This window comes from Taudactylus pleione, unplaced genomic scaffold (genome assembly GCF_031769625.1).
Source record: "Taudactylus pleione unplaced genomic scaffold, aTauple2 ptg000520l, whole genome shotgun sequence".
NCBI lineage: Eukaryota > Metazoa > Chordata > Amphibia > Anura > Myobatrachidae > Taudactylus > Taudactylus pleione.
In genome coordinates this window covers 9072191-9088993 of record NW_028284922.1, presented here as the reverse complement: position 1 = coordinate 9088993, position 16803 = coordinate 9072191, and the positions used below count along the sequence as shown (strand labels likewise).

Sequence of the window (16803 nt, the reverse complement as noted above, 5' to 3'; positions counted from 1 at the left end):
AGTGCAAACAAACATGACAAAAGGTAAATAAATAAGCACCATCCTTATATGTCCTTGCCCTGGCCTTTTGGAAAAAGTGCAGACAGAAGTGTAAGTGCAAAAGTGCCATACTAGTGCATGGTGGCATGCTCACCAGTGCATTTTCAGGCACCCCTGGCTCAGCCAGACCCAGGGGCACATAACATCTCAGGCTGCAGGCTGCTCCCGACCTCCGGCCAGACTAAGTGTTTCTCCATTCCCCCATCGAGAGAGCAGATACTACTACCCGGCCGTTCTCCACTACACACAAGGGTCCTATTTCATCCCTCTCTAAGGATCACGGATACTAAGCCGGGTGTTTCTCCACTCTCTACCAGGAGTCAGTCCAACCCCAGCATGGTACTCCACAAGGTTTTTCCCCATTCTCCCCCAGAGGCCCTCTCACATCCCTGGAGGAAGAACAGGTACTACACTTGATCTTAGCCAAAAGGCCGAGAAGTGATACATTGTTGTAAAGATCATTAGAGTGAAAACAGCCCATAAGGGTCTTGTCCAATCCTCCACAGGAAAATTTAAAAACACCCAAATTACAATGGGAGTAGATTAATTCACACACCCGTAGACTTATGCTGGACATACAGTAGTGCGATTTCTGCCCGATTTTCGACGCGTCATACGATGAATCGTGTGGAAATCGTGTAGTTTCTAGGTAGGATCCGATCCTATGTGTGTTCCCGCCGCTCTTAGGGGCATATGTATCAAAGCTTGATGTGAGATAAAATTGTGAAATATAAATCACCAACCAATCCACTCCAAACTATCATTTCTTAAACACAGCTTGCAAAATGTAAGTTAGAAGCTGATTGGTTGGTGATATATATCTCACAATTTTATTTCACATCAAGCTTTGATGCATATGCCCTTAAAACATATTGTATGATCAGATGTGCAGCCCATATTATCTATCGTATTGTATGCAGATCGTGCCGTGTATTTGCGCATGCGATGCATCGTGCATCCGTCATTTCAGTGACATTTTCCTGATGATCAGTGAGGCACACGATTGATTGTATGTACATCGTGTGTCAATTGTGCGGCTGGGACTTTCAAGGGAAATCGTCAGATGAATCTGATCTTATGCTGGCCGTATTAGGGATGCAATCAGGAAGCCGACGGTCGAAATGCCGACCGCCGGCTGTTAAATCCCGGCAGGGCACTAATGACAGGCATCGAATCCAGACACCTGTCATTATACCTATGCTGGGAGACGCAACAAATATTACATATATGTGACAAAATACATATAAATGAAAAAGCTGTTTCACCACAAGCCAATTCAATTATTATTCACAATGGATATAATGGCGTCCCTCAATTTCACCTGGGAGAATACAGGTTAAATAGTATCTAGACAGATGTGAAAATTAGAGTGTGTGCACTTACAGGCCAGATTCAACGTCTTATGGTGGGTACACACTATACAGATATATCTGCAGACAGGGCTGCCATCAGAAATTGTGGGGCCCCCCCCCCCCCAACCCCCCAGTAGCGCACCCAGAAACGCCCCCTGATGGGCCGACACTTTTTTTTTCAGAGACGGAGACAGCCTCACACTAACTGCCTCCTTCCCAGGTTGTTGCCCAGAAGACAGCCATTCAATCAGCTGTTCACATTACCGGTCTTTCCCTGCTCCCAGCCGTTCTCTCTGCTGCACGGCTCCGGCATCCGCTGGCTGGTAGATGCCGCCTGTCTCCTACCCAGCCAACAGCCCCTCGGAGCGGATCGCATTTATACCGTGTCCCCAGGTCTGTCTTGCATGCCCAGCCGGCGGTCAGGAAGACCGCATTCATCTCTCCCTCTGGCCGTAGGTGGGAGGCCCCAGGAGGGACAGACCCCGGAGCTGGCAGGAGCCTGCTGGGGCTGTGCTGGAGACTGGAGTAGCACAAGATGCTGAACCCGAGCAACGGAGACCAAACCCACATGGTGATCTATGTGGAGGATTACTTGGACTCCATTGAGTCTCTCCTGTTTGTCTTACAGAGAAATGTCTCCCTTTGTGCAGGAAATTGACGGTGAGTACCAGTTAGGCGGTCGGTGCGTGGTGTCCCCCCCAGCCAAAGGACTTGGGCAACTTTCCCCCATGTTGTTTGCTGCAGTCCCCTTCTACTCCTTTTGCATCCCTCACTCTCTGCCCTCTCCCCATATGCATCACTCACACTCTGCTCTCTCCCCATATGCATCACTCACACTCTGCCCTCTCCCTATATGCATCACTCACTCTCTGCCCTCTCCCCATATGCATCACTCACTCTCTGCCCTCTCCCCATATGCATCACTCACACTCTGCCCTCTCCCCATATGCATCACTCACTCTCTGCCCTCTCCCCATATGCATCACTCACTCTCTGCCCTCTCCCCATATGCATCACTCACTCTCTGCCCTCTCCCCATATGCATCACTCACACTCTGCCCTCTCCCCATATGCATAATGCATCACTCACACTCTAACCTCTACCCCTATGTGCCTGCATTGTGTCCATTTCCCTCACTTTCCTGGATTTGCCACTTCAAACCCCCCTCTAGAATTCTTGAGTTTGCCCCTGCCTCCCCCGGTATTAAAGCCAGTCATCTCTGCCCTGCTTCTTTTTCACACTTACCTGAGTTCCGAGGGTCTGATTCAGAGCCGGACGCTATTTGCGCTCGCTCGTCCAGAAAAAGGGCTGGCTATTTAAATTGACCGTTCGCTCTTTGCGGTCTGTTGACGCCTCTATGTCTGAACGAGCGAACAAAACATGCAGACTTTTTTTGTATAAAACGCCCCCTGGCCGCTCGCATCATACGTCATGTCTGCTATTTATTAGCGAGCGAGCCTGGCCTCCTCCTCCATTTAAGTAAAGGGGCCCGGGTCGGCGGCGGGGTAGTGCAGGGTGCATCTGTTCAGCTAGGGTCCGGGCCCGGGACTCCAGTCCCGGCAGTCCCCCCCCTGATGGTGGCCCTGTCTGCAGATGATGGTTGTTCGTACACACTGAACAATTATCATCTGTGTCTGCCCGCAGGTCCCGCTGGCCAGGGGGCGTGTCGGGGGCGTGTCCTTGTGGGGGGGCGTGTCTCGCCCCTCTCCTCACAGCTGCCGCTGTGTGTGTACGGGCGGTCTGCAGACCGCCCGTACACACCTGCCAATGGACAGATATGTCTGCAGACATATCTGTCCATCGGCTGTGCAGCACAGCCAATGCGATATGTCAGTGAACGCCAACGTTCACCGACATATCGCGGGTACACACTGCCCGACGGCCAGCAGATACATTGGCCAAGCAATTGATCGGCCAATGTATCTGTCAGTGTGTACCCAGCTTTACACTTGTAGAGGACGAGGAATGAGTTTCACTGTCACTAGGCACAACAGAAACAGCGCAGTCTGCTGTTAGTGCCAAGTATATCCTGAAATCCCTATTGCCTTTGCAGCGCAGGGAACCAGAGTGTCCGGCAGCTAATGAGAGAGCAGAGAGAATAAGAAGTAATAGTACCTGTCCCTATTACTCCCAAAGCAATGTGCAATTGTTTCTCCATTTCCCTTTAAATATACTTGTTTTAATGAAGTAAGCAGCAATCATGCAGCTGTTTCCCAAGAAAAGAGACCATGTTTTGCAGCACAGATGGCGTAATGGTTAGCATTACTGCCTCACAGCACTGAGGTAATGGGTTAGATTCCCACCACTACCCTAACTGTGTGGAGTTTGTATATTCTCCCCGTGCTTGCGTGGGTTTCCTCCCACACTCCAAAGATATACTGGTAGGTTAATTGGCTCACCAACAAAAATTAATCCTAGTGTGTATGTATGTGATAGGGAATATAGATTGTAAGCTCCACTAGGGCAGGGACTGATGTGAATGGCCAAATATTCTCTGTAAATCGCTGCAGAATATGTGTGTGCTATATAGATAACTGGTAATAATAAATAAATAATAAATGTCCCTCTTTGATCTCAGATGTGCCTCTGACACTGCGTGACCTCCCTGTATCCTGCTGAGGAGGAGGAGGTCATGAGATGCTGCTTCAGTCAAAGGGGCCTATTCATCAACAGTAAAATAACGTTTTTAAGGAAATTTTCCTTAAATAACGTTATTTTGGTATTCATGTAGCCACTTAGCACAGGAGATATCACAGATATTTCCTTGCTAAGTTCCTCTGCGTTAATTTCCACACTTCCCATACTTTAGTATGGGGATGTGGAAATTATGGTATTCATCAAATTCCGAAAATTATCAATTTTCGGAATTTGATGTAGTTACTATTCGCCACTGTGAGGTGGCGAATAGCAGGTGAAACTTACCTGTATCCGCGTGTGCAGGTCCCCCAACGAGTCCCTCCGGCGCTCTGCTCCGTCCTCAGGCTCCGGAGGCTGGTCGGACATGTGTGCTCCCCAGCAGAGCACAAGAAAGTTTAGAAAAATATATATATATTTTTTTTACTAATCTGTCATGTGGTCTGCTGGGAAACCACATGACAGACCAGCAGGACGGAGCCGGAGGCTGCTGCGCGGACAGGTAAGTCGGGGGTCGGGGGGGGTACACAAACTTAACGCATCTGTAGGCGCATGCGCTGGTTTTACAGATGTAACAGCGCATGCGCAGCACTGTTTCCAGATGCGATAAGGTAGTGTAGGCAGGGAAAAGTATCTATTTCCCGAAAAGCTGTCATCGCAAAAATGACAGCTTTTCGGAATAGATACTTATGGAGAGGTGGAATGATGAATTCCACCTATAATTAGCTAGAACTCCATGAGAGTTCTAAAGCTAATTATCTCCAGAGAATTTTTAAGTTTAATGAATAGGCCCCAAAGATCAATATAGGTCTTCTTTTCTGTTTTCTGACCCATTTAGCTCATCCTACTGTCCCAGCTTTCAATAGAAGCTGCTGCCAGCAAGGCATAAACAGAGAGGTGCTAGGGGCTGCAGGTGAAAGTTTGGAGGGCCACAAACAGCCCTGAGGCTGTTTGTCACCCATTGCTATAGAGCACAGGTTCTCAAACTCTGTTCTCAGGACCCCAAACCGTGCATGGTTTCCAGATCTCCTCACAGAATCACAAGTGAAATAATTAGCTCCACCCATGGATTTTTTAAAATGTGTCAGTGAATAATGACTACACCTGTGCACCTGCTGGGTGACCTGAAAAACGTGACCTGTGTGGGGTCCCGAGGACCGAGTTTGAGAACCACTGCTATAGAGTTATCTCTTTCTAGCTGTTGGGTCACACAGAATGGATTCTAAATAACTATTCTACTGTCTTTAAAACCACCATTCTTGACGCCATCTCAGATCACTGAGGCACAGGGCTAGTCCAATTTTGCTAATCTAGGTACTAGCCAATAAGCAGGTACCATGCGCTCATTACTTTTCCCTAGCCTAATTAAAAGTACAATTATTTTGATATTATTTTAAGATGATCTAATTATTAATTTTTTCTTTTTCTCTATACCATAGAATTTGACTTTGAAATGTGTAAAATGAAGCTGTGCTCCATAGAACTTGATAAAATATCAGAGGACTCTCCAGATCGTGCTGACCTATTCATTGCAGCTGATAACATGAAATCAGAGTTGGAGGAGCTGAGAGAGAACTACACCAAGTTTGCTGTGCTGTCTCAGAATGGTAGGTGCTTCTGTACCTCTGTCTCTGTTTTGCAGAACATGGGGCTGATTCCAAACTGGGTGCAAGAGATCAGTCTGAAACAGGCTGCCCTTCTCCGTACACATGCTTGTACCCCAGCTAGAGATGTATTTTAAATGTATATATGTAAATACTGTAATCAGAACATGTAAATACATTGCACACTGTGTATATGACACATAATAGGTAGTATGGAACCATATTGTAAATGACTGTTAACTTGATGCCCCACCTGAGTCCTGATACATTTACTCATATACATATATGTACTGGTGCAGGTAGTATGTGGGGAGTCAGTAGCAGGTCACATGACTCAGAAGAACCTGCTGAAAGCAGCTGCAGATGGCTGAGGGGGACAGGTACACAGAGTCAGTTACGGGGAGTCCTGAGGTAAATGTGCTGAGGAGAGGACCTGCACTGTGCCGCACTCCTAAAGCTCTGCCATGACCAGAGATCAGCGCTGCATAACAGGAGAGCTGTGTGTAATGGTACATACACACGGGCAGATGAACATTGAACGATTTTACCAACGATTTGAACGATTTCAGACAGTATTAAAGTGTATGGAATCGTCCAAATCTGACTGCAAACACATCAGATGTCAGATATCGTTATCTGACAAGCGGGAACGCGCATCGTTCATCGTTGCAGGCTCACATGTCAGATTTTCTTTCAGATATGAACGATTGAACGAGTTTTAAAATCGTTACTGCATACCTCCCAACATGACCCTCTCCAGGAGGGGCACGATGCCCTGGTCCCGGACTTCCCTGGTAAGAGGCGGGGCTGCAGCACAGTTCAAAATTCAAATAGGGGAGTCACACCAACTGTCATTTCACACGCTGCCAAGCAGGGCCGGATTAAGGATTGTGGGGGCCCCGAGGCAACTAAGTCGTGGGGGCCCCATAAAAAAAGATGGCCACTGCCAGGGTAAAACGCAGGATTTAGAGTGGGGAGATATATATATATATAGGATATATATATATATATATGAGACATATTTATAGATAAAGATAGAGATTTAGATAGATATACAGTGTAGATAGAGAGTGGGGGGGAGGGAGGAAGGGACAGGGAGAGAGAAGGAAGAGAGAGAGAGAGAGAGACAGAGACAGAGAGAGAGACCTAGGGAGTAATGGGAGAGAATTAGGAGAAGGAGAGAGGGATGGGGAGAGAGACAAAGAGGGAAATAGAGGAAGAGAGGGAGAGACAGGAAGGGAGAGAGAGATGGAGGAAGGGAGCGCACACACTAACCTTTTGCAGCTGCAGCAGGCAACCCATCAGCCTCCTGATGGGGCAGGCACTTCACTGCATTAAGCCCCATAGACAGACACTGTCGGGTGAATCAGAGCCTGAGGCAGCGGACTGCTGTGATGCTGCCGGGACCGGAACCCGGCCAGGGTGGGTGGCCAGGTGCCAGTCGTTATTTTCGTCAGTGTGGGGGCCCCCAAGGTGTGGGGGCCCCTGGACGATCGCCCTGTTCGCCCCTCCTATAATCCGGCCCTGCTGCAAAACATCACTGGCCAGGACTCACTGGCAGTTGGTGTGACTCCCCTATTTGAATTTTGGACTTTACTGCAGCCCCACCTCTGGAGCCTCCACCAATCATACATTACCAGGGAAGTCCAGGACCATAGCATTGTGTCCCTCCTGGAGAGGGTCATGTTGGGAGGTATGTTATCGTTCAGATCTGACTGAAAATCTGACCGTGTGTATGCACTGTTCCCCGGAGCTCCCTGTTGGTGCAGCTGGGACCTAGTGATTAACATCGCTGACAGCCGGGGGAGGTGGGCAAGGCGCTGCATCCAGGGACCCAGTGAAGAAGCTGGTTGGAAAAAGGGTGGAGAGCCTCTTCTTAATCGACTCCCCCATCAGTACAGTACATACAGTAGGTGAAAACGCCAGGAGAGGTCTGTAAGATACGCCTCAAACAGTCCTATAAGATTGCTTTACACATCAGCTGCAGGGAATACCTCCACTCACCCCCCCCACAGTGTCCCTGGCTGCACACCTCCGTACACCTACTGTAATAACAGAGCCGCCAGCCATCCCCCTAATAAGTGACTTACAGCTGCAATACTCTGCAGACAGACATATATACAGTGGCAAAAGAACAGCTAAAAATTGTTTAAAAAAGACCAAAACTTTTTAGTCACAAACTGAGCCTGCAATCTGGAGCTTCCTGTCCCTCAGCAGAGATAGTTAACCACTTCGCTGACAAATTGTTTTTCCAATAACCGCTCCGAAATTGTCATTTTTTTTAATGATTGAATTAGGTCAAGAACATCATTTTAAAACTTCTCCAACACGATTTAAAAAAAAAAAAATGTTTAAACACAATATACCATAGAAATAGCATATTTTATGTTATATTGTATTGATACCTATTTGCAGCTGTACCATTGATGGTCAATGGGCCAACCATTGATAAAAATCATCGATTGAGACCGATGTTTCATTAACGCACATACATAAATACTCACACATACATACAGATGTAGCCATGCTCATCTATGCCGCGATGTGCTATATATATATATATATATATATATATATATATATATATAATAGGGATGTGCAGGCTTGGATAGGTTCGAATGTGCACGCCGAGTTCGGATTTTTCCCTCCAAATAACGGGACTCAGAAAGAGGCAAAACGTCATCTTGCATGGACAAACATCATCATTCCTGGACTTTTGTCACACAGGGCACCGCAGGGCAGGGGGCGCTGCTCGGGCCTGTCAATTTTCTATTTATTATCATTCTCATTTGTAGCTTCCTCCTCTTTTATCCCCAGCATCTCCCATCTATTCCCTGGCCCTTCCCCATGAGGCTTTGGCCCTTTTTCGGATGCGCGTCTTATGTCCCTATTTGAAAAATAGGGGAGGGGGGGCGCCAATGCTCTTTCTGGCACAGGGAATAAAAACGTCTAGTTATGGCTCTGCCTAATGTAATAGGGTGAGAGTTTAGAAAATGTAAGAGAAAACTCTCACATTTTTAAACTCAGCCAATGTAATAAAGTCACAGAACAGGCAAACTCGCATGTTTTTCAGACTCAAGAAACTCTCAAGATTTAAACTCTCATCCAGGTGTTTTCTGTTTTGAAAATTCAACTCGATCAATGTATTAGTGTGAGAGTTTTACTTCTAAACTCTCACCCTATTACATTTGGCCCCGAATCTTTGTTAGCTCAGAGCTGGAGATGAAGGCACAATACATCCCTGAATACCCCTTTTCACTCCTTAACCACATTTCAATAATTTTACTGTGCAAAATGAAATATCATGCTCAGGGACATAGCTAGACCTATGGGGGACCCATAGCAAAATATCCACGGGCCCCCTTCTAGCTGTGAGCTCACCTCCAGAGCCCAGTTCTCCGTCACTCCTGGCTGATGCTGAGAGGAGACATGGCCATGGTCCGTGGATATCCTAGCAGGCTCAGCACAGCCATGCCTCCTCCCAGCATCAGTGAGATGAGTCGTATTGGAGGTGGGATGGGAGTTGCTGCTGGTCAGTCATACAGGGGGCCCACAATGCTGATGATCCCTGCAGCAAACTGCTTCCTAGTCACAGGCTGAGATTACCTGTGACTGGGCCACGAAGGTGCTGGGGGCCCCAAAGCAAATGCACCCCCTACACCCGCGGTAGGTACACCCCTGATCATGCTTTCATTGCTCTGTAGCAAACTATGGACCTCATTCAGACCTGCTCGCAAGCGGGTTGATGGTGGGGCACTGCGCATGCGCCGCGCTCAAGCCCCGTAGCAAGTGAGAAATTCACTCGCTCCGGGGCTCGCTAGAAGCGCAGCGGCTGTTGATGTTGATCGACAGCTCGCCCTGTTTTGTAGGCGGTGAGTGGGGGTGGCTGGACAAACGGAGGCGTTCCTGAAGGAACGCCTGCTGTTTGTGGGTCGCCCTACTGACATCACTCGTAATGTCAGTAGTGAGCTTCCTGCTCTATTTGAGCAGGAAAAGAATAAATAATACTGCGCTGGTGTGTCCCTGTCAAAAACAACAATCAATTGAAACAATAATAAATATCACATATATTTATTAAAAATGATCATATATTCGGATATACACATACACATATACATTAAACAGTAACAGTGATAATTAATCTCAGCAATACCTCGTAAATGTTATAAATCTACTAAGATGTAACACATTAGTAACTCAGTGGAATACTAAGTGTCAATTAACCCGCAATGGTATCTAATGGGGATCTAGATGACAGTATGTCCCATTTACAAATAAATAGCAATACACGGATTAGAAAACACAAAATTGTACCCAGTAAGGGTTTTGATGACAACAATGTCCCGTACAAATGAAAACATAAACACGGATAGGACAACCGTATAGTAAAAAAGAGAAGAAAATCCAGCACTTGATGTATATATAAAAAATATATATTGGATTCCTTTATAAGTCTGGATAGTAAATACTCATAGCCTGCAAATGTAATGTGAAGAAAAGGAAGGGGCAGTTTGACGGATTCAATGGCACTATTTGAGCTCACTGGGGCTTGCGGCAGACGAGACCCTATCACAAGGGTCTCGTCGCAAGCCCGATGGTCGCGATAATCACGACCATCTCCTGGCCGCTTGCAAAAGCTGTGGGTGGTCACCCACAGCTTAGCAGGCGGCCAGGAGGCCGGGTTAAAAAAAAAAGCATCCGCCCTCATTCAGAGCGAGCGCTCGCTTTTTGCAAGCCCCTCTGAATGAGGTCCTATGTCCACACATACCCAACTACTCCCACGAACTAGTGCAAATTTCTGCCTTACTTTAAATAAAATCATTCTGCTCCACAAACCTATGCACTTAGGACCTGATTCAGACCTGCTCGCTAGCAAGCGATTGCTCGTTGATGTTTGCAAATGTGCGCATGCGTATATTTCGCAGTGCGCGTGCGCAAACTAGTATGAGCGATCGGGATGCGCTCGCTCGCCCTGCAAAGACAGCCCAGTGGAATGAGTGACAGGAGAAACCGTTTGTGGGTTGTAACATGGTAGGGCAGTAGTAACGGGGGAGTGGAATTGCAGACGCAGGCGTGCCTGAGTGTTTCCACGCCGTTTCAGAGGCGTGCATAATTAACAGGCAGCTCCATAGTACACATCACCTGGTGGAATTATACATTGAAATGCTCGCAGTGCTTGCGGTATGGTACACTCAACCGCAATCGCTGCGATCAGATCCGATGGAACCCGATGTAATGATGGTTGTATCTACTTCCTGGAGATGACGTCTGCTAGTGGGTGGATAAAGATAGGCTGGTGGGCGTCTACATACACAAAGTGATCGCTCGCCAAGACATAGTGGGCTTGCTTATACCTTGCCGAGCGAGAGCCTGCCTTGACGAGATGTTGCTGGGAGCGAGCGGCCGCATCTAGCAATCGGGTCTGATCAGGCCCTTAGTTTGCACAAACATCACAATCAGAATTTTCCTTGGCCCCCAGCAACATCTCCCAACTATCTCAGTTGTGGGTGTGGCACTCCCAATTTCAGGGACTGTCCCATTTAGGGAGGTATTTCCATATACTCTATTTTTATGTGAAAAATACCAACCATGGTAATCATAGGCGGGGGAGGGGGGCGGCTCTCCCTCCCCCAAACATGTCAAAGGAGCGGCAGCTGCAGACTGTCAGGGCTGTGTAGTTTTATAGTAATAGGAAGAGGATGTGTAATGTGCAGTCTTTAAGTTAAAACATCGTACATTACACTTCCTCCTCCGTGCGGTGCAGCCTATTAATATATAGCTGCACAGCCCTGACAGTCCGCGGCTGCCACTTAGGTAAGGTGGAGGGGAGAGGAAGAGAGAGGGGAGGCGGAGGCGTCACCGGAATGATTTTATGTTGCCCTCCCACAACGTAAAATCGCTCCGACGCCTCTGATGATCATATTCCCCATGGGATAGCAGCTGTCACACACACTATGGTGTGTTAACGCTCCCACATGCCATAGCCAAACCCCCACCCTGAGATGCGATCAGGCGATGATGAGAGCTATTGCCTATGCCAGTGTTTCCCAAACTTTTTTGAATCACAGCACCCTAGAGTATCAGATTGTTTTCACGGCACCCCCTAAGTTTAAGTTTGTTATTGAGAGATTTGGAAAAATATTAAGTAAAGTAGTAATATAGTAAAGTGAAGTATATTGCGCTTATCTGTCATCCTTAGGTTCAGTTATGTAGTGGTAGACAGGTTTGTGCTTCTGTTTGCCCACATATTTCCATTACATTGACCATAAATAATTTGATTTGGTGCTGGACCACCAACCTGAGGCACCCCGCAAATGTCCCAAGGCACCCCAGGGTGCCACGGCGCACAGTTTGGGAACCATTGGCCTAAGCCATTTTGCACTCCATAAATGATGCCTTATTGCAAATGAATAATATGTTACCTGGGATTTTTTATCTGTCTCTCACAGCCTAAAACATTTACAAAACGAACACCGTGCAGCATATTGTTACATTGTCTATTCTGTTATTTTAGGAAAAGGAAAAAGTTACATCCTCAACCTTCTGATGCTTATGACCGCTGATAATGAAGAGGAATATTTAAAAAATAACAAGGATTTAAAAGTACCACAGGTTTGTAGTGCTGTTGTTATTATTAATTAAATTGGTTTGTTCAGGTTAAGTATAGTGAGTGCTTCTCGTTTACTTGCCCATGGTCAATGTGACCATCTGTGAATGATACAGTGTAAGTACCACATTCACCAGTGTTTCCAGCAAGCAGTGAGTGTGCTGTTGGCAATATATATGTATAGAAATATATATGTGTAGAAATAAGGAATCCAGACACGCAGGTACTCGGTAAAGCAGTGTCTTTTAATAACAGCAGACACTGCACTTTAGTATACTCCTCGCGCTTAGCAGTCAGCAGTGGCTTGCAGCTCTCCAAGCATAGCCCTTGGTCCCTAGCACTACAGTCACTCTAGCCTACTAACTGGCAGCTATTCAGCATCAGTGCAAAGAGCATCAGGCTGATGAGAGTTTTAAACTCTTTCTGTGCTGCTGAGTTCCTGCTGGCTCTGGGCGACCTGGAAAACCCGGAGTTCCATATCTTCACTTTGAGCTGTGCAGCCCAGAAAACCCAGAGTTCCAAACCTCTATTGCAGCTGCAGAAGGTGCCGGTCTTGTTTTCCTCTCTCTTGGAGGGAGTTGATCCCACCAGAATGTGAGCAATTCAGATGAGAGACCACCCTCTCACCCCTGAGGAAGTCCAGAGGGATGGAATGCGTTGGGACCGGTTTTCCTTAACCCCCTAAAGTGGACTTTTATCTGCTATACTTAAGATAAGCGTTTACTATATTTATTTCTTAATAAGTTTTTGGTTTTTCTCTGTGTATTTGTGTTTCGTGTTTGGTCTAAATAAAGCAATTATTTACGGAGACTTTCTCCATTTCTGGTCTGAGGTCTACCACTTGGTGGTGTATGAAGCTGGATTGTTTATGACCTGGAACACAGAGGAGTGACACCTCTACATGCATTAATTTTGCATTATCTGGTACGCCGATATATGTATGTCCACTGTTGCTACTACTTTGCATAAAAAATACTGCACCATATTATTTTTCTATGGGCAAAAAATTCTAAGCCACAATTTTAACGTTACTACAGAAAGAGTACCCCTTGGAAAAGCCTGATAATGTTGTCGTTTTGTGATAATCTGACCATTGGAGTACTACCTGGACATCAGATAAGCCTTTAATTCAGAGGTTCCCAATCACGGTCCTCAAGGCTCCCCAACAGTTCAGGTTTTAGAGATATCCATGGTTGAGCACAGGTGATTTATTTAGTACCTCAGTCAATTTGATTTAATTACCTGTGCTTAACCATTGATACCTCTAAAACATGAAATGTTGGGAAGCCTTGAGGACCGCGTTTGGGAACCTCTGCTTTAATTGTTTCATTTTTGGTACGCACATTACTTATTTTGAGCACAAGTTCATTTTATCTTAAAACACTACACTATTAGGCGCACGTTTTATTTTCATTTTTCATCACTTTGTTCTCCGATTGCCACACGGAATATTGAAAAACTGCAGCCACCTGTTATTTCCAGGAAGTGTCATTTTGCCACGACGTATCATTTTTTATGACTTTATTTACACAAGGAATTAGAATTTTGTGCGCTAGTATTCACTTTTTGTTTATATATATATATATATATAAAAATAAAAAATGGTGCTGCACTGAGTATAACATTAATATAACAGTGGGAAATGGATTTTTACATACAGTACTATTCTTGATCAATATGTAGAAAGTGAACATTTTTATTGCTACTAGATTTCTATGGTTGTGAGACGTTTTCTTTAACAAATTAAGGGCCTCATTTATTAATGAGTTTTATCACCAAAACAAGTGATAAATGTCACTGTGTATGATAAATGGTGCTCCAGCCAATCAGCTCCCAACTGTCAACTGTTAGAAAAATGACATTTGGGAGCTGATTGGCTGGAGCACCATTTATCATACACAGTGAAATTTATCACTCGTTTTGGTGATAAAACTCGTTAATAAATGGGGGCCTAACTGTAGTGCTCACAGGAGATCTGTCTAATGGGAATGTTGTGGGTATGTAGTTATACCCCGTGCTATACTGAATCGCTCGTACAGCAAAGTGAAGCCTGTTTCTTACGGATATCTTGCACCCAGCATAGGACCGGTGCAAGTGCCAATACTAATGATTATTATTGGGACTGTGGACGGAAAACAGTGGGCGGAGTGGCTTCTCGCGTGAAGCCGGATGGATCCTTGCATGAGCACTAAGGATACTTGAATTGGCATAAGGTAGTAAATCTGGCTGCTGCTGCTTCCGGCAAATATAAAGATATGTCCTTATACATCTTTGCTACAGTTGCGCGAAACAGACCCTCTCGGCACACCAGGTCCCGTGAGACTCTGCTAGCATCAGGAGCCTTCTTTTGCCAAAAATGCGCCCAGTTTTGCAATTCAGTTGTTCTGGGCGCTCATTAATTATCACCCTCTTCACTCCATTTAGACCGGGTTCGCCATGTAAAGCGGCTAAACCCATCTAAAGTTCTGGTTAGGGCGCCCTAACCACAGGCCTCTAACACATTTTTCTTGCACCCTCCTGAGAAGGCGAGCAGAAATGCCAGCGGCAGCGGCTATTGCACTCAGACGGACTAACAATTAAATTAAACTGCAAATTGCTCTTATAACCACACCAAATATACAGTAACTACCAATTACAGGTTGTCTCCCATATCCAAAATGCTTGGGACCAGGGGTATTTTGAATATTCCGTATTTTGGAATATTTGCATACCATAATGAAATATCTAGGGAATATGACCCAAATATACACACAGAATGCATTTATGTGTTATATACACGTTATACACACAGCCTGCAGGTTATTTTATACAATATTTTCAATAATTTTGTGGCTCAAACAAAGTTTGTGTACAGAAAATAAATTCATTTATGTTTCATATACACCTTATACACACAGCCTGAAGGTAATTTTATACAATATTTGTAATAATTTGTGCCTTAGACAAAGTTTATGTACATTGAACCATCAAAAATCAAAGGTTTCATTACCTCAGTCATGCCAATAAAATTCCGTATTTCGGAATATTCCGTCTTTCTAGCCCCCAGCTTTTTTAGGAGTAAACACGATTTAGGTGCCACCCCAGTGCAGACAACAATTATGGGTTCTAAAGTACTTGGATGCTTTAAATGTAATTATAACAAATGTATCACATGTTCTCATATTCTCAATAAAACTAAACATGTGTTAGCCTCGGTGGCTTTAACGAAATTTGAGATTAGGTCATTTATAAATTGCAACTCAAAATTTGTGATATATTTGTTAATATGTCCATGCAATTTATACTATATTGGCCGTACCATCAGGCCTCTTAAGCAAAGATTTCTCGAGCATAGACGGAATATCTTAAAGAAATGTATCAATCATAGTGGACCAAGACATTTCCTGGAACATCACTCTAGCAATCCTAGTGGCCTAAAGGTGGTGGGGGTAGAAGAGATCCCACAGATGCCGAGGGGTGGTGATAGGTTTAGACATCTATGCAGACAAGAGGCTGCATGGATTCTCAAAATGCAGACATTAAGTCCGCAGGGTCTCAATGAGACAATAGATCTTGAATTCATCTAAATATATGCTCTATTGTTCTTGTCATGTTCAATTTGTTGGTATATCTGTAACTCTGGTTGCTCATTTTGGTTATATTTGTTCAGTGTATGTTTTTAGGGATAGTATACGTAAGTATACATAATCACCTCTGATATTTATGCTCACTTCCCTATATATTACTAATAGAGATGTAGTTAAACATCTACTCCTCTTCGATTCCTTGTTATCTCTTTTCTTTCATCTCTCTCTTTTTATCCACATGTATATATATGTTTTCTCCATCTAACATAACAATTAATCTGGATCTTATTGTTGGGTATCGTATAAATCTACTATTCTCTGTACTAATATTTACATCCTTATACTGATGTCCTTATACAGTAGCTAACTAAGGATATAGGTCGATACATATCCTTCGTTGGTTCCTTTTAATTTATTTTTATAAAATATAACTAAATTTATTTTTTAGTTTGAATCCAATTGTTGGATATTGTATACATATATATTATAGACATATCCAATGAACAGATTTTTCTGTGTTGGCTGTCTCTGTTCTATATAAATGGGTTATGAGTAACAAATAAATAAAACTTCTACTTGTACTGACTGTTTCCTGTTTTCCTATTAGTATGATCTATACAGCGGTTTCTACATCTATTTATCTATATAGCATTTGTGATAATTTAAATACCTATTTGGCTTGTATCAAATTGGTACAGTTAATTGGGTTATTATTTTTTTAGTATTGCTAACACGTCAAATCATCTAATATATCACCACCTTTTTATCCAGATACCATATGGTGCATTTGGGAATGACCATATGTGTATATACACCTATATGTTTTTACTTTTTGTTTGTTATGAATATATATCTATGTATACATGGTTATTTAAGTATGTGATGGCTTTTATACAAAAAAATGTTTTATTTTTTATTTTTTTCATTTAGTTTATCCATTATGTATTTATTATTATTTTTTTAATAAGATGAATAACTTAATATAATATGTGTCCGCTGC

The 16803-nt window shown here is 44.3% G+C and overlaps 1 protein-coding gene and 1 pseudogene across 3 annotated transcripts in view; one reads left to right on the top strand and one right to left on the bottom strand.

Moving 5' to 3' along the window:
* The window catches only part of LOC148501331 (uncharacterized), a 276950-nt gene that overhangs the window by 20610 nt on the left and 239537 nt on the right, over positions 1–16803 (top strand). For all 3 annotated transcript variants that reach the window (XM_088450639.1, XM_088450638.1, XM_088450640.1), the window contains exons 2-3: positions 5466–5633; positions 12145–12242. In XM_088450639.1, coding sequence (XP_088306765.1) covers positions 5466–5633; positions 12145–12242 — 266 coding nt within the window. The remainder of the gene's footprint in view (positions 1–5465; positions 5634–12144; positions 12243–16803) is intronic.
* Positions 386–482, bottom strand: LOC148501333 (U2 spliceosomal RNA; annotated as a pseudogene).